At 41.4% G+C, this 19,125-nt stretch overlaps 1 protein-coding gene across 1 annotated transcript in view; it reads right to left on the reverse strand.

The window, feature by feature from the left end:
- The window catches only part of VCAN (versican), a 112,156-nt gene that overhangs the window by 26,529 nt on the left and 66,502 nt on the right, over positions 1–19,125 (reverse strand). The window contains 5 exon segments of the mRNA XM_049108292.1: positions 768–926; positions 6,372–6,485; positions 8,819–8,932; positions 12,318–12,522; positions 12,524–17,544. Of these exon segments, the coding sequence (XP_048964249.1) occupies positions 768–926; positions 6,372–6,485; positions 8,819–8,932; positions 12,318–12,522; positions 12,524–17,544 (5,613 nt within the window).

Raw genomic sequence — 19,125 nt, forward strand, 5'->3', positions numbered from 1 at the left:
AAATTAACACTCAGACTTCTAAAAGACGGCAGGCACTATGGGAACATATTTAATAGAGCATCAAACAATACTTGATAAGCAAAAAACTTGTAGATAACCACTACATAAAAGCTAGCCACCCTCCTCTTTGCTCTAGTTGAAGGAGTTCTTCAACAGCTCTGGTAGTAAGTTTCACTGGCTTCCAGTCTCCATTTTTTTCATGTTCTTAATAGAAAGCCCACTTTCTATGGCCTAAAACCATTAGCAGCTTGGATGAGAACCAGTTTTGTGCAGAGGGTAGGATTAGGGTGCTGCCAACAATTACAATTTTAATTAGTCGGATAAAAATAACTGAAATAAAAATAAGTAATAATGAAAATACAAATAATGAAAGCAATTTTCTCTTTAAGGCCAGACAACATATGCACATCTTGGAACTAGAACTACAAAGGCAGCCATGAGAAGAATGAGATGGAAGGAACCACAAGAAGGGGCCATTTCCAGAAGACAGAGAATGACCAAGTGGCAGGGTCACGGGACTCAAGCTATCACATGCCGTCTCACCCAGGACTGCTGGCAGACCAGGAAACGCCTTCCTCTGTTACAGCTGAGTGTTTCTCAAAGTGGGGGGACTCACGTGGGGGGGAGGGGTGACTTCATGTAGTTGAGAGATTTGAGAAATTGAACCACAATGGAGAAGGCTACATCTGTAGAATGGGATACGGAGAACACTAAGAAGATGGGGTGGCCCAGCGAAGCTTCAGGAAGCCTGCGTGTTTGGTACGTACGGTTCACAAACATCTGTTCCTCGTGAGACAGGATGCTTGTGAGATGCGCGCCCTGCAGACGGCATTCCCGTTCAGCTGCGTCCCACGTGCGCCGATGGGCGAAGTATTTGTAGCACTGGCCTTGGAATTTGTGCCAGCCGTAGTCACACGTCTCTGTGTCTGGAAGAGACAAGGCAGGGGCTCCTTAATCTCACCCACGTCACTCACTCTGGCCTCATGGATCTAAGCATGAGGAGGAAGGCCTAAGCTGGCATCAACGCAATGGCCCTGAAGTTGCGTATTAATGCAATTTGGTGGCGATGACAAAGGATGACAAAGACAGCTGACTCCTGCCGAGTGGGTGGCTCTACGTCTCTGGACCAAAAAGGCAAGGAGCTAACTGCAGTTTCCTTGATTAGAGCCAGTTTCAGCAGGAAAGCAAATGGGGAGAGGGGCCAGACCAAACTTCTCAGGCCCAGTGTCTACTGACTCCCCGGTGAAGGACCCAGGGCGAAGTCCTCACCAACACAACTTTTCTGAAGAGAATCATTCAAGTGATAAGATAAGAATTCCAGCTAATAGGATTATGAATGCTCTATTTGAATAAGGACTTCAAAGGCTCTGTGAGTAGTTCCTCTACTACTTCCCAGAGAGAGAGCTGGGTGGCCACAGGCTCTTGTCAAGATTTACAAAGAGAGCCAAAGAATCCTTCACCGGTAGTCAGCATCTGGGATGTCGCTGGGACTGCAGGCCTCCTTCCCCCAAAGGAGAGGAAGGAGAGGGGACTCCCCGCGCAAAGGCACCAGTATGTGAAGTTTCTTAAGAATGAAACAACCTCAGTTCTTGAACGGCATGCCCCACGCTCTACTAGGCCGAGCACACACATGTCTGTGTTTATGTACGTACGTGTGTATTTTCTCTCCTGTAATGAGCACGCTATAACCACTATCCTGGTGGGGGATGAGAGCATTTTTTAAATCCTAAATTTTACACTGTCAGGAAGCTTCAGCTGTACTATCTAGATTCTAGGTTGCCTGCTTTTAAATATTTTCACAGGACTCTCTGTGTCTCTCATGAATGAATGAATGAATGAATGAATGAATGAATGAATGAATAAATAAATAAATAAATCTATCTTTAAAAAAAAAAAAGGGTGACACCTGGGTGGCTCAGCAGTTGGGTGCCTGCCTTCAGCCCAGGGTGTGATCCTGGAGACCCAGGATCTAGTCCCACGTCGGGCTCTCTAAATGGAGCCTGCTTCTCCCTCTGCCTGTGTCTCTGCCCCTCTCTCTCTCTCTCTCTCTCTCTCATGAATAAACAAATTAAAAAATCTTTTAAAGTATATATATTTTCATAGGAAAGCAGCCTGGCTCATTGTCCTATACTCTTGCTAACAACCTTCCCACAGAGTCGTCCATGCACGGGTGGGGTCAACAGTATGTATTCAGTGATGATCAGTGGAAATGATTTCGACTATCACAAACACACCTCACAAAAGTACCGAGCTAGTTACATGCAAACACTGACAAAGCTGCAACGTTTATAGAATTTTAGGCACCCAGAAAACTTTCCAAACTACCTAAGAACCACCCTCCCTTCCCCTAATCTTACTGGTTGCCGAAGGACACAAAAACCTTCTAGATGAAATAAATGCTTGCTTCATACGTCAGACCTGGTGGCCAAACTGATAGCCACATCATCTCCTGACTCTCACACCATTCACTCCTTTTTCTATAATTGTGGGAAAGTATGTATTCGGAGAGATTTTCATGTTTTCCTAGCTCCAGGGATTTCAACCGTCGTCATACAACAGATGCAGCTTATCTCAGAGAGCAGGCTTTATTTCAGTTTAGTCTACTGGGCGTGTTGTTTAGTTACAGCCAGCTGACTAATTGGTTTAAAGACTGTGCACTGAAAGTTTTGACTTTTATTAAAGTGTTGGTGGAGACCACCAAATCCCATAGGAAAAGAACCAAGGCGCAGCTAGACGGTTTAGCATAAAAGTAGCATTCAGCCCCCAAGGATGAAGTGCAATCTGGCTACTTGGATGCAGTAATTATCCTTTTGCGATGTTCCTGTGGAAGAATTTAGAGGTGAGGTAGGAGGGGTGGCGAGAAGAGCAATCTTCATATATCAGGGAGTTAGTTTATAGGGGAGGAGAATTGGAAAGATTTTCAGAAAACTCTTACTGCCAAAGTCAGTCATGTGTTATTATGCTAGCATAGCTTGCCCTAACCATAGAGATTAATATTTATTTTAATACACAGCTTAAAATCCTAGAGGATCCCTAACATATTGAATAAGGCATTAGAAAAAAATTCTTCTATGCACTCATATCTTCTGTTAACCCAATAGTTTTAGTTCGGTCGTCTTTCTTTGTGTTTTATCATTAAAACAGATGATCGTTAAGTACTTTTCTCTTAAACCAAAAAACCCCAAATGATCATAAAATTTAGATGCACGGCCACACCACTGCTACAGTGTTTTTCTCAGTCAAAAAGGGTGTGTATTGCTATCAGAACACAGGTCCCAAATGGGACTGCTTGTTTGTTTATTCATCTGTGCTACTGAAACCATAGATTTATGTTACTAATGGTTATCAATACATGTGCAAATCCCACTTAACTGACTGTTTATTGAAAGAAAAAGCCAAATATGCACGTGAACTTACTTAACTTTTATGATTCATGAATTCACTAAATGCATAATGAAGGCCTAGATATCAAGCAGCATCTTCTAGGATGCTATTCTGATAGGAGTTATCAGAAGTCTGTTTTTCCAATCTCACCTAAAAATAATGTGACACACATTTCATTTATTAAAAGCAACACATTAGGATGATATTTTTGTAAAAATCATCCGACATATGGAAATACTTATGCTTGAAGACTACTACAGTGCATAGGTTACATTACAAAGACCCAGATTTAGTTTTGTGTGTGTGCTGGCTGCCTGTGTGTGTTGGCTGTGGTGAGGGATGGTATGACGCCTCCTGTTCATCACTACAGAAGCCAAAACTATCACTTTTAAACAACTTTACTATAAAAAAAAAACAACTTTACTAAAAATGTATTCTCTTTATGTCATGCAGGTAATGTTTTCAATATCTAGGACATACAGCCGTCAAACCCTAAGAAACTGTCAACACTTAGGCACTTCTTGCTGGCAAACTGCATCACTGACTTCGGTTTGGGGCAACCTGTGTGTACAGAATTGTCCCCATACTGTTCTAAGATCCCCTTCTAGGTTTCATATCAGTTATCATTCTACCCAAATAGGTCCCTTACTCCAGAGCTGCTGGGAGTTGGGAAGTTACTAATGCAGAGAAGAAAAGGTCAGCTGAAGAAACAACACAGTCATCACTGAAATTTGGATAGAAAACTGTTTAGACAACAATGCTGCTGGTAATGAAAAAAACATTTGTTCTTAGGCAACCTGAAAAGAGGGGAAAAAAATCTTTCAGGGTCCTGGCAATAAATCACAGAAGCACAGCTGCATCGGGTAAACAGCCTGGGATAGCTGTTTCTTAGCAAATAATGTGGATGAAAGCACACTTGCTTTAAGACAAAATAGAATGTACCTGAAAACTAAGTGATACCATGAATGAGAGGGGGAAAAAGGAAAACCGTTTTTTTGTTTTTTAAGATGTTATTTCTTTATTCATGAGAGACACAGAGAGAGAGGCAGAGACACAGGCAGAGGGAGAAGCAGGCTCCATGCAGGATCCCAGGACTCCAGGATCACACCCTGAGCCAAAGGCAGACACTCAACCACTGAGCCACCCAAGTGCCCAAAAGCAAAACCTTTTTAATTTACACATAAGTAAAATGCTTATCTGTGAGAGTTACTTAAAAAGTGTGTTATTAAGATATTTAGAAAAACGCGGGCTTTATAAGGCAGCCTAGGTTCATTTTTCCCACTCTCCAATTTACTAGCTGTGTGATCTTGAACATATCATTTTTCCTTTTGGAGCCTCAATTTCTGGCCCACTTACCACATAGAAATACTGTCAACTAAACGAAATGATGTACCTGGGAACATTTGGTAAACTATGAGGCATTCAACAAATAGCATCTCTTTTTATTCCCTGCCAAGAACGATGCTGAGTCACCAAGACTGGGGACGTTATCTAGTTTGCTCCAAGTTCCACCTCCAGTACCCAGGATAGCGCTCAGAAGACAGTAGTAGGTGCTCAGTAAACATTTGTTGAATGAATGATTTTTTTTTTTTAAAAGATTTATTTATTTATTTATTTATTCAGAGAGAGCGAAAGAGAGGCAGAGACACAGGCAGAGAGAGAAGCAGGCTCCATGCAGGGAGCCCGACGTGGGACTCGATCCCGGGTCTCCAGGATCACACCCCAGGCTGCAGGCGGCGCTAAACCGCTGTGCCACCGGGGCTGCCCGAATGAATGATTTTTTGAACTGCTCCTTAGACTTGGAACTTGGAAGCCAGAATCACTTAAGCACACGTGACATTTCAAGTATCTCACCCTTTCGTTTTCTTCAACAAATGGCCTCTTTCTTACTGTTTTCCTTAAGAAGAAGATCTTGCCCGGCCAATTTTCATATTTACCTTTTAAATTCTAAACAGACTCATTCTACGCAAGAGAGAGAAAGAAAAACCTACAAATGGAGCCATCACTCACCCTCTTTGATTGGCAATTCAATACATGCTGCTTTAGATTTTGTTCTAATTGTGGTGATGTCTGGATTAACATTGTAAAGCAGAATGCGCAGCCAGAACAATGTGTCTGAGTGTCTAATACGTTTTCATTCTGTCTGGTGGAACGGGAGTTTGGCACTGGGCGCTTTTGTCAAAGCCAAACCACCGCATGACTTTAAGTAAAGGAAATCGACATTTCAAAGCTGAGTATGCTGAATGTGCAATCTGTTTCTGATTGATGACTAGGAAATGTTACCATTAACCACCTAAAATACACTCTCAGGTTGGCCATAAAATACAAATTACAGGGATCATGAGATTCAAGCAGTCATGAACACAGGCCTTTGTTTCATTCAGAAAAAGTAGATGCTTGTGTCATAGGAAAATTGCCTGTTGACCAGATGTACCATACCTTTTACATGACATTTGCTAAGCCAAAGCTAATGTGTTCTAACAACTATAGCAGTGCACTTTCTAGAGATGACTGACTATGAGAAATGGGCCCATTGACTCTCAAATGCTTGGGAGGAGAAAATAAAGGCAACTAGCATTGAACTTGATACTCCTTGTATCAAGGTGTACACTACACCTTGCATACTACAAGCCACCCAGGTGGATTAAGGTCAATGCCTAGTTTGTCTTCAGGAAGAATACTTACAACACGTTCCTTTTGTTGGCTAGATGTCCTTAAATTCTGCTCAGCGTGCCTGTGTGCAATTCTGTTTTATCAGCAGAACAGTAGTGATTAAGGCAATGCTATCTCTCAGGGGGCAGGGGCTATGGACACATAAGGAAACCGAACACACTTAGGTAACCTGTGAATATCCCCTGTAGGAACAAACATGCAGTATGGCCAGCTTGGCTAAAGCCATCCAAATAATGATGACGAAAAGCTGTCTAAAATAACATTTGAAATGAAATCCGTACTGTTCATCCTACAGATGTTGCAACAGCTCTTACCTTGTTCACAAAGTGCACCAACGTAGCTCGGAAGGCAGAGGCACCTGAACGTATTAAAACCATCCACACACGTGGCTCCATTGCGACAGGGGTTAGAGTGACATTCATCGAAATCTGAAATCAAATCAGAAAAGGCCATAAGAGTACTTTCAGAAAAGGTCAAAGGATCCTATTTAGTGTAAGGTTGCCAGATAAAGAACAGAACAACCAGTTATATATGAATTTCAGATTTTAAAAAATATTAATTTTTCACTACAACTATATCCCATGGTACATATAGGGTTAATTACACTAAAAAATAATTCTTTTTTAAAATCTGAAATTCAAACTTAACTGACCTTCCTTGCACTGGATTTCCTAAATCTGGTTGCCCTAAGAAAATTCCGGAATTATTCAGATGAGGGTCAATGTCTCCATTGCTTTTAGATGGTCACATGAGTTCTAACATGGACATGGACAAAGAATTCCCTGGTCTTCCCACCCTCAATAGATCCCGGCTCATGTTCTGATTACCTCACCTGTGCAATACTGAAAATATGTCACTGGCCTGACTGCCTCTGGGCCTTTCCTTTTCCAGTACACCCTTCATTCTGCTGATTGCCATCTCCGTCAAACATGGTCATGACAATTTACTCTTTGGCTTCCAAAGCTTCAATAGATCCCAACTGCCCAGGCCAGAGATCTTCCAAGTGTAGTCCCTGGACCAGCAGCAGCGGCATCACCTGAGAATGTCAGAGATGCATGTTCCCAGGCCCACCCCAGACCTACAGAATGAGGCCCCGTGGGGGATGGGAATAACAACTGGTCCTGTAGAAGTCTTGCACATGACTTTGATACACCCTAAAGTCTCAAAATCACTCTACTAGAGGAGGAGGTAGACTTGTCAGTATACTGGATTCAGAACCTTCTCAGACCTATGCAGATCGAGGCTGCTTTCAAGGATTTTCTCCCAATATGCTTCTCTCCCCCAAACCCATTGATAGGCATACCTGAATACTTGCAGTCGCCCAAATGCGTTCTGCGATTTGTGGTGTCTGTGCTTTTGTTTGCTGTGCCTGAGTCTCCAACCACCAGCTATCAAAGTCCTCCCAACTTCAAGATCTATAGTAAATGCCACCTTTTGACCCAGACCTCCATGATCTCTGATGAAATTGATGCTCTATTCTCATAGCATTTTACAATTCCACTAAAAATTTAATTTATGCTCATAATTTAGAAGAAAGTTAAAATATATAAATATATATAGTAAAATACATTTCCAAGAGGTATATAATGTATTGCTACCTAAAGAAATGACCTAGGTAATGATGATATTATATAGTAGTGATACCAAACGCTTTTATGATGCCAGCCACTGTTCTAACCGCTTCACATATATTAACTCATTAAATTATTTTAAATGGGTTCGAATGTAAAACAGAATGGGGGCCAAAGAGATGCTTTTATACATATATATGTAAATATGATTCTTAAGATGTAATTATTCCTCAAATGCTATCTATTGCGCTCTCTCTCTCCCTACTAATTAGCACACAGAATTTACTAGCTATATTGACCTGGTCTTTTCTTTTTTTTTTAAAGATGAGCACTGTTTTAATATGAATGTTGAGGATTTTATCTCAGTATTTCTGTGCAATCTAAAGTGTTATCCATGGGCCTTCTTTCCTCAATCGTAGGAGAAAACCATTACGGTACCTCTAAAAGAACCACCTGGCCAATGTATTCCCATCCTCTGTTTTCTCAGAGGACAGGTCTATCTACATTTAGCCAAATCTAAACTGGGGTCTTTTTTTTTTTTTCTTTTTCTTTCTTTCTTTCTTTCTTTCTTTCTTTCTTTCTTTCTTTCTTTCTTTCTTTCTTCTTTCTTTCTTTCTTTTTAGAAAAGGAAACCTAAATAAAAGTGAGAGTGAAGGGAACTGATTCAGTAAAAAAAAAAAAAAAAAAAAAGATATTTCCAAAAAAAAGAGGACAGGACAACAACCTCAAAACTTCTTAAGGAAGAGATGGGTTAGGCTGGCCTCTGGATCTTGCCCACCCCACCTCAGAGGAGCAAATGAGCTCACAACACAAAAACTGAACTCCCTCATTTTTAAAATACAACCTCTTAAAAAAATTTGTATTTAAATTGATTATTAATTTGTAGATGTTGGGAAATAGAGCAAAATATTTCCCTACTATTGATGCAACTTTACACTTGTAAAGCCTATCTACAAAAACTATAAAAAGACACAGTTTACCTCAGTAAGCTTCACTGAGTTTTGGGTATCTTAACAAAATTCAGTAAACACCTGTCCCCAGACTCTACTTAAATTACTTTATGATTTTAATGTCATTTAAGAAATAATTCATATACACATGGGTTTCTCTGAAATCCTTTGAGCATATGAGTTCTGCCCCAGTACATCTTCTGGAAAAGCATTGCACTCTTTCAGACAAGAACATCTTACCAAGCTCACACTGGTCGCCACTGAATCCTGGCACACAGGTACATACGTAGGAAGTTTCAGTAGGATAACAGGTGCCTCCATTAAGGCACGGGTTCGTTTTACAACGATCGGGTCCTACCATGTGCAGGAAAGTAAGAAAGGCAATTAGGCTCATATCCAGGTTTCAATGTTTTTTTAGCATAAATTGCCACTTATTGCTACCAAAATACAAGCTTTACCATAGCAATTTAGATACTACGCATAAAAATTAACATTAACTTTACTCTCTGGAGTGTTTCTTGGCATTATAACTAATTGTTACAAAATGCATCTATTCATTTCTGGGATTCAGTCATCATTATTTTTAAACAATATTTTGTACAGTATCTGGCAACTAATATATTCTACTGCAGATTTAGTTGGCATGATAATGGCAATTGATTTTAGTCAAAAATGATTACACATATGTGCACAGTGAATGGAAAATGTATTCTTTTAAACGAGGTTAGTTCATGTGAAATGGCTGGATACACAAAACATGCATTCTGTTTAGCAGTTTGGCTTGTTATCATCATTTGAATTATTATTGCCTTTTACCACTTAATGCTCAGAAACTGTTTTTCTTCGAAAGTGTGCACTGAAGTCTCTTCTGCTACATTAATATGCTTTTTCCAAAAACACGTTCCAAATGTACTCCTTTAAACTATACTTGAAGAAAAGCAACACACAAATTAAACTCTACTGTATAAAAACAAACCCAAAGACAAAAATCTCACCTAAAATGAAACCCCCAATTTTTTTGAAACCCCCAATCTTTATTACAGTTTTCTTATTAAAACACAAATAAAATCGACACTCTCAGAAGATAAATGTAAAGGCCAGAGACACAAATTTCTGAGGAGAAACACTTTAAAATATGTTTCCTAGATGCAAATACTTTTACAATATTTCAAGCACATATATTAAGTCTGTAATACTGCTTAGATAACTGTATTTACGTGAGTCACTTATATTTATTGTTTGAGTACTTTTTCAGAATTGCCTATGCTTTTAAATGTTTAAAAGTCCAGATGAGAGTTGTGGAAGGTGTTACAAAATAATTGAAATAAATAGGCTACATATGGAACAAAAACCATATTTCCGAGAATCTTCAGTCCCAAAACCCTGAAATAATTACACATGAAAAAAGTTATCTACCTTTGAAACACGAACTTAAGGAATATTCGAATAAGCAGGCACTGCTCTAGAAGGTAACTGAGCCTTTCTACACAAGAGAGTCAAACTCAAACTTTATGAGTGTTAAGTAAATTCTGGACTAGGAGAAAGACTTGATAGAAAGTTCACATGTGCGGGTTCAACATTATAATCAGGTTAATTCAGATGCCTACACCTACTCTTCAGAAAGGACCCCAATTTTTTGAAGACTCTTTCTCCTATAGTTCTAAAAATATGTAAAATCTCCCTAGCCATTCTAGCCTTCTGGCTTTGAACGTACACTGCTTATATGTCAAGGATGCCGTCAACAACACATCTACAGGCTGCCCTCAGTGCAAAACCAAAATGACACTTATGTGACAGTGCTTGATAAAACTGTGATGTGCCACACGAATGTGAAGTGCTATTATTATTCCCACCACAGACTCCAGACACCATGCTGAGAGTATGGGACAAGGACTTGGCAAGAAAGTGGATCTTTCTGTGAACCTAAAATAGTTTAGATTAGGAGAAAAGTTTTGTTTTGATGAATTTTGTTCTTCCCTAAACAGTTTGTATTACTCTCTGAAAGCTGAACCTGCGACAGAGAAACCAGGCAATCCAGAGTGAGCTGCTGTTTACTGAATTCGCCTAAAGTCACAATTTGCTTTGCAATGAAGACGCAAGCTCTCATTCTAGAGAAATAAATTGTGGTCTGGATTACTGGTACACATTTCTCATCCACCTGTCAAACCTAACTCTCTATGACTTACCAGTGATTTCTGTATTGTATTTTCACCAACCTGAAGTATTTTCAACTAAATTATAAAAGAATAAATATTGGCCAGATTACTAGGCTATCATTTACAGATTAAATATAGAGTGACAACAACAACAAAATCCATCAACCACCTCTGATTAATTTTATTCATAAAATACTTCAAGTCATTTATAAAAGTTGCACTTTATGATTGATTATTTTACTTTATCTGAAGCACAACAAACAGAAGCATTAATGGCACAAAAGATAATGTTGAAACGATCGGGAGAATAATTCTAGGTATAGCCATGCTGTAAAACATATTCATTAATATAAAACATATTTTCAACAACACAGCCCTTGAAGTACGGATTTTTTTTTTCTCTTTTTCTAAGTAGTGGCTAGGTGGTAATGGCTATTTGTGGATTTCCCTGACATTGCTATTTAATTAACATTACTAGAAAACACCATTAAAATAGACTTCAAGACTATCAAGACAGATTAAAAGGAAAATAAGTAAAAAAAAAAAAAAAAAAAAAAAAAAAAGGAAAATAAGTCCTACAAAGTAAATATTCCAAGATTTCTGGTTTACAAATCATTAAATATCAATTATTCATTTTAATACTATATTAATTGGAAACCAGTAAAGAGCAATGAAAAGACCATGGCTTTGGAGGGGAGCTGATCTGGGTTCAAATCCCACCAATGCTATGGTGTGTGTGGCTATGCAAGCCTGGGCATATTACAGAACTTCTCTAAAAATCTACATCCCACCCTTTTAAGTAGGGATAATAATATGGGGATGATGATAGTAAAAATACAGCAATTTTATGAAGATCGTATAAGAGAGTCTGTACGAACAAGTATCAAATTCGTGCTTTCTGTCCATTCAGTAAAAAAAAAAAAAAAAAAAAAAAACAGAAATCCTCTTTTGACAGGCAGGGCGCAAATACATACCCACTCTGGCTAAGCACTGTGTTAGAAGCATTACGCAGACTATCTGGAACAAGGAAATTACATAAAAGTATGAACTGATAACTGGTATTACACAAACTATATGAATGTTTATTTGAATTATTTACTGTTCAAAAAGTTTTAAAGGCCTAACAGATTTTGATATTGCTGTAATAGCACCCATCAATGGGAGCTTTTTAAAAATTGGAGTTTTTTTCCTGTTTTTAAAACAAGATGTATAATAAGGGGCATATGGCAAAGCAATATTATACTAATGAGTAAAAGCAAATTGAAAAAATAAATAAATAAATAAATAAAACCAAATTGAATTTTTACACTATTAACAATTTCACTTTTCCTATGCCGCAATTGTACGTTGTTTCTAAAACCCAGAAAAATACAAAGAATATCTATGAAGCCCAGAAATAATCTACACTTACTTTCTCTGCATCCAGTTATGGACTCAATAATGTGGCCTGTGCTGTTGTCATGTGCATAATATAGAAATCTCCACTGATTTAATATCACAATAAAAACCATATGCATATATGTGTTAGGACCAAGGGACTGTTTCCAAGTTTGGAAACAGATTTATCAATGTTGTGACCTTACCTGGTAAATAGACTGCTGTGCCTTCCACTGACTCTTCATTAATGCCAATCAGGAAACCGGTTTCATTAGAAGTTTCCAGAAGGGAAAACGACGGTGTTGCGAGCTCAGTATGTAACTCTGCAATGCTTACTGTGGCCTGATTATTGGAATCAAGAATCCTCGCTGATACTTGCTGGTCAGATGCTGCTACTGTGTAATCCTCCCCTCCTGATCAAGGCTGCTTGTGTTTCAGGGTTTATTTCCAGAGAGGAAGGAACGGTGGGCCTCTCAGAAGTCTGTGGGCTGGGCTGAGGCATGACATCTGCCTCAACTCCATAAACTGCAGAAGCAGAAGTAGAATGTGGCCACAGTGTAGCACCTTCTAACTTAATTTCACCTGCAGTTGTGACCACAGTTCCAGCCTCGGGTGTTCTAACATGGTTCTTCATTGTCTCTCCAGACAGTTGAATATTGGTTTGGGTTTGAGAACCTTGGAGAATCTCAGTTCCTTCTTCAGCAGTCGGCTTTGTGGGAGAAGCTTCTGTTGGTTCTAATAACTTAGGATTACTTTCATCTTCTGAAGGCTCTAATCCAGTGTCAGGAGATAAGGATGGAGGCTCGGTTATGTGAAAGGGCTCTTCGCTCGATGATGTGAAAGTCACTTCAGTGTCTGCAAGTTTTCCTGGAGACCCGTGAGCCATGCCAGCATCTGTACCAGGCACAGCACCGGCCTGGGGGCCCTCTGCCTGCTCAGAGGCTCCGCTGCCTACGTAGCCGGTGAGCGGAGATGATGGTGTTTGGAAGGACAACTTGGCAAAAGCTGAAGCTGCCGATGTTGTATCAGTGTCATCCGAGGGATTGGATCCTTCTATCACGTTAGGTGCCTCTGTCAAACTCTGAGCCATATGGTGGATAGTACCAATACTTACGTAGGGTGTAGGATCGATCAGTGCCTCCTCGGCTCCTGATGAGAATTCTGGCTGGAAAGAAGGAGCTACGTATTTCTTTTCTTCATACTCATCCCGTGGCTCCAAGTGGCCCAATGTTGATATAACTTCACTTTGGTCTGCAATAGCTTGACCGTCAGACAAAGTACTTGATTCGAAGGTGTCATCCAGGGCTTTTGCTTCGCTTTTTGGTTCCTCGGTCTCTGGAGTAACTGTGGCAGATGGACTAGGGATGGGCAGGGAGGTCGCTGTGGGAAGCCAAATATCTAATTCTGTTTCTGTGCTGGGAACAGGGATCCTGGTTGTGAAGATAAAGCCCGTATGGTCTAAGCGGCTTCTGTCTTCCGAAGGCATCGATTCACTATGCGTTGTCTGAGTGTCATTAGCCAGAAGAGTGTCACCAGAGCCCTCGAAGTTTTCTTCAGTTAAAGAAAGGTTAACAGCTGCCTCATACTTCTCTTGAACTTGGGCGCTTTCTTCACTGCTGCCATGGGGTCCGGCTAGTACCTCTGGATCTATGTCCGTCTGCATCCCAAGGATGTCTACATATATAGGTTTAGTGTGATCGATATCTATGATAGTATTTTTATCTGATGTCAACTCAGGGAGATGTTCAAGGATGGTGCTCTCTGTAATTGTCAGTATTAAATCCTTGTCCTCTTTGTCCAGATCTATAATAATGTTTTCAGTGGTTGTTCTTCTGTTAGGCTTGACAGTGGAATCCTCAAACCCTTTGACATGGTCTTGGAAGCTATCTGCAGCACCTTCTGTGGACCTCTCATATGACCTTGTGCTTGACAGTGTGCTAGTTGGAGCAGGGGAGCTTTCATTCTGCTCTACATGAAGAGGCAGCAACACTGAAACTGTTGGGAATCCATCAACAGTAACAGCTTTAGCACTTGGAACCTCGGGATGTTTTTCCAGGGATCTATCAGAAACAAATGTGGTGCTTCCTTGCCTGCTTGCCTGAGTAGTTCCAGAAGTGTGGACTAAATCAACCATATCCAGTTCCCCAGATCCCTCTCCAGAATGTTCATAAAGCAAGTCAGACGGTTTAGGTGCTGATGTAACAAATCCTTTGGCCATTTCAAGACCGTAAGTTCTAGCCAGAAAGTCGGAGGGAGGGGTCGCTGTTTCTTTTGTTTCTGCCGTTGGAGAATTCTCGTTAGAGACTGGTTCGGTCATCGGTTGTGGTCTACTAGTCTGGATTTCTTCTGCCCAACCGTGAGTCTCATGTTGGGGATGTTCAGCATCTGTGGAGAAAGTGAGAGGTGCCGTAGAAGGTCCTGCAGTTGTGGTGTCACTTACAATTTCTAGTAAGGTCGTGCTGGATGCTGTCTCACTATCTTCAGAGAGGCTGTCTGTTTTGGAGATGGGTGGTCCAACTTCGTGTGCTACATTTTCCATTCCCTCATAGTCTTCCGTTGTATTGCTTATGTGGCTGGTTTCTGAACTCTCCATTTGAGAAACCTGGGGATATAATGTGCTCATGATTTGTTCCATTTCAGTAAAATTCACTGGCACTGTAGTGGCCAAAACTTCTTCTCCTGATCCCAGTCCAGAGAATAAAAGATCAGTGTCTGCCTCTTTAATTATTGGCGTCACAACTTTGGGAAAAGGTTTTATAGTTTCCTCCTTTTCGACTGGAGAATCTGTGACTACACTTTCAGCTGATACAGATTCAGTCACTGAGGTAGTAGCTAAGAAAAGATGGGATTTTTCAGTAACTTCAGGGAGAGCAGTATAGGGTCCCAAGCCTTTTGCATCTGGATCTGGAGTAGACACATCAGTGAAGGAAATGCCTTCCTTCTCCATTTCCTCACCAATACTGTCAGTTCTCTTCATTGTTAGCGTAGAATAATCTGTGGTTCGGAGTCCAGTTTCAGTAAAGGTTTGTGAATCAAAATTTATTTGTTCTGGTGCAACAGAGCTTTGAGGGGATTCAAAAGAGTTTGGTTCTTCAATCTCTTCCTCTGATGCTGTCTCACTTTCAGTTCCCTGCTGTACAGGGTTGATTTCTTGCAGGGACCATAATTTGGCTGGCTCCATAGTCTGAGGAAAGGTCACTGAAACCGTGCCATCTACTCTCACTTCCCCTTCGGTTGTGGCTGCTTCAGTACCTTCAGCTTCTGCGGTTGGTAAAACGGTGGACCTTTTATTGGCATCATTAATAGCACCTTCTTCTCCCAATCCTTGGTCAATAAATGGGGAATCTGTACCAGAAGCATTTCCCATGGTACTGGGAAACACGTGGTCCACAGAAGTGCTTGCTGAGACCAACTCCTCACCTGAGCCCTCAGCTGAGGCTGTCAACTCTTCCCAAGGGAAGGCGGAAGTGCTGACGGAGGTGCTACTAGGTCCTTCCGGGTCAGCTCTGTGGTTGCTATGATCTGAAGCAGGTACTACAGATGATGAAATCTGGGTATCTTTAGATGCTGCATCCCCAGAGCCTTCCATCATTACTGTTTCTTCTTCTGTAGGATAAGTTACCGTTGAGTACTCTCTAAAGTCACCACTGAAATCTTCTTCCAAGGGAAAATCTGTAGAAAAGCCCTTTATTTCTGGCCCATGATTTTGTTCTCCCGAGACTTCTGAAATCAAGTTTTCTTTGAATGTTTGGCTTGTAATTTCAGCAACCTCTCTGTCCATTACAGTACTCAAAACTAATCCTGTCGGCTCAAAAGGGAATATAGTTTCCACATGGGGAGACAAAGTGCCAGCTGCTTCCTTTTCGGTTGGAATTCCAGACTCTAAATTTAATGAAAATGAAGCAACAGTGGCTGTTTCTGGGTCAGCAGCAGCTTCTCCAGAGCCTGGCTCCAGAGAGAAAGAGATAGGCCTACCCGGAAGAGTGGACAGCCCTTCCTGAAACCCAGGTTGACTGCTACTGCTGGGCTTAGCAGTCTGTGCCCCTAGATGGTCTAAAACACTTGTTTCCGTGGAGACAAGAGCAGAACTTGTCATTGCCTTTTCAGGCTGTGTGGGTTTTGTGGAGGACATAAGACTGTTCCAGGTAGCAGAGGCTGAATGGCTAGATGTCACTTCACTCGAGCTTTCTAAATCAGAGGGTAAAATCAATTGATCTGATCTCTGTGTGGATACATGTACCTGCTCTGTAGAAGCTGTGCCTGTGGTGCCCTCTTCCTCCTCCTCTTTCCTTCTCTTTCCCTCAAGAGGTGGCCTGAAGACCCACTCAGGTGTGTCTGTTTCCCCTACAAATTTCGTTGGTGCTACTTCTGTGGAAGGTTGTTGAGAACTGGAATGAAAGGTGGTTGCAGGAATATCAGAAAGACTCTCTGTGATCGTGGTCTTGCTAGTGGCTAAAGTAACCAGCGTATCTGTAATATTTCTCTGTGATAAATCAGTTGCCACAGTGAACATTGTATTTGTATCTTCTTCTGTTTCCCCAGAGCCTTCCGGGAATGGAATTGAAGGACTCCCCGAGAGCTCTACATTTTCTTGAGGGGCTATTTCTACCCAGCTTTCTACAGTGGACAATGGGCCATGAAGGAGGACATTTCGTGTGAAGGTGACTGATACGTCCTCTGAAACATCTGCCGACACAGAACTTGGGACTACATTTGGAGCAGGCGTGACCGAAGTACTTTTTTCTGCCTCTTCACCAAATGTCACCTCAGTAGCCTTTGAAGAGATCATTTTTTGAGACTCCTGATCAGTAGCAGCATCTCCTGAGGACTCTTCAGAAAACAGAGGTACATGTTCTATAGGTTCATGGACCAGATTATCAAGCTCAAGGCCTCTCTCTGGGGTCGACTCTGGCCCGTCTGTGGCTTCTCCTTCATGGAATGGGACTGTGGGGAAAACATCAGGCTCACCACCTGAAAAGTGTTCTGGAGTTTCAGGGTAAGTCTCAGGCCTCCAGGTCAGTTCAAGCGACTCAGTTGTTTCTTTTGATTCATTAGGCTGCACGGCAGTAGACAATCCATTCTCGGCTACCACAAATGGATGTGTTTCACTTTCACTGCTATGTGAAAAATTTTGAGAAGGTGCCACACTCTCAAACTGGCCACGCCTTGCCTCTGCTGCTTCTGGGTCCTTGGGCACGGTGGTGACTAGCTGTTTCCCATTAATGTACTGCACTGATGGGGTGGTCGTTACGTCGGTGGCGTTGGTACACTCTTCGTCTTCCTCTTCATCCTCTTCACTGTGGTACAATGTTATTTCAATTAACTCAGGTAAACTTAGTACGTGCTCTGGATCTGTTTCTTCACTACAAGGTTCATCTTCTTTAGACTCTGAATCTATTGGATGACCAATTACACTCAAATCACTCATTCGACCTGAAAGAAACAAAGAGTTTTCACAATACTTGAATAGAAGATTTGGCAGTGTTGAACAGAAGAAATCGATAGCAAGCCTGGCTGATCACACTCACGCACACAGAGGATTCAAATCTTTTCACATAAAGTACAATCACCCTTCAACACATGATTCTCAGTCTCCAAGTCTGCGGATTCACATGAACAATAGGAGAAGTAAATCCAATACAAGGTCATAGAAACACGTTATGGAAACTCCTCAACACGTTTAACAAAGCTACAGCCTTCAAATGAAACAAGGAGTCACATATGCACATTATAATCGTGAAATGTGGGAATTCGAATGTGTGTGAACTGAAAAAAAGAAAAAGAAAAATTAAGATCATCTCACCAGATCATACAGAAAAGTTGAGTGACTGTCGGTTTAGGTAAGGGGAGGCTGAGACGCCCTCTAGTCAACAAGGAAACGAGAAGAGATTTCTTCTCTTGCCATAATCTATCTTGAGAAGTTCAAGAGAGGCTTCTTTATGGTCCTTCCACAGGGCAACAGCAGCCCCTCCCCAGTGTAACAGTGAGACAAGATCTAGAGGCTAGGCTGCAGCCACAGGCCGGACGCGAGGGCAGGAAGGCCTGGGGGTGGGGGAGGGCTCCGCGCAGGGACAGCTCACTGCCATCACCAGGAAGGAAGAGCCCACCACACTTTACACCATTGTCCTTCGTGAGGAATGATCTGGAACGGGTCAGTTATAGTTCTTTTTATTAACATGTTCTCCATCGGAAGTTGAGGAGTCACATCTAAACATCTGAACTAGCAAACTTTAAATCACACACACCCTCTGAGCACTCCCTAGATTGTAAATTGCTATAAGGTACCAACTACTAAGCTCAAGGGACTCCTCTGCTTCCAGAAATAGGCCAGCAAAACTCCCTGTTTGGGCACCAGGAAGGAAGAAATTCGGGGCCCCGACTTTCATCAGAGTGGAAGTCAAGTGTCCCAGGAGAGGGCTTTGCCACTATGGTGCAGGTGTCCTAGTCCCAGTGTCGCGACCCTGTGAGAAGGTGCCCATGGGCCCAAAGACCCATGAAGAAGACAGAGAGCAGCACAGAGGACATACGGCATCTCGCTCTCCCACCCCAGGAATACCTCTGTAGAATTAATACCACTGTAGAATTAATAATTTTCAGCCCAGCCCCATTCATGCCACATGTGCTCAGGCTAAACCCAAGAAGCTCACAGAAGGAATAATTATGACGGAGCCATCCCTTCCCCCCATCAGTAGGGAGCCTGTTCCTGTAGCAAGAAGCCACTCCCTTCCATGTACGACAGGATCCACATCCAGCATTTACCGATAAGTCAGAAGAGAAAAAACTCTATTGAGAAGGAACCAGTCTTGCTTGTAGTCGTTATGCATCAACATACATTCAGAAGTATATGAACCATCGATAAGAAGTCAAAGAAGCCCCTCTATGTTTCTAACTATGGTTTGCTAGAAAATCAAAGACCACAAGACCTTTATGTAACTGGAAGACATATACTATATTTACCTTTATCCCTTGCACCCTAATAAAAGCAAAAAAGAAAACTCTTCTGTATATCCCATC

The sequence above is a fragment of the Canis lupus genome, chromosome 3 (genome assembly GCF_003254725.2).
Source record: "Canis lupus dingo isolate Sandy chromosome 3, ASM325472v2, whole genome shotgun sequence".
Classification (NCBI taxonomy): domain Eukaryota; kingdom Metazoa; phylum Chordata; class Mammalia; order Carnivora; family Canidae; genus Canis; species Canis lupus.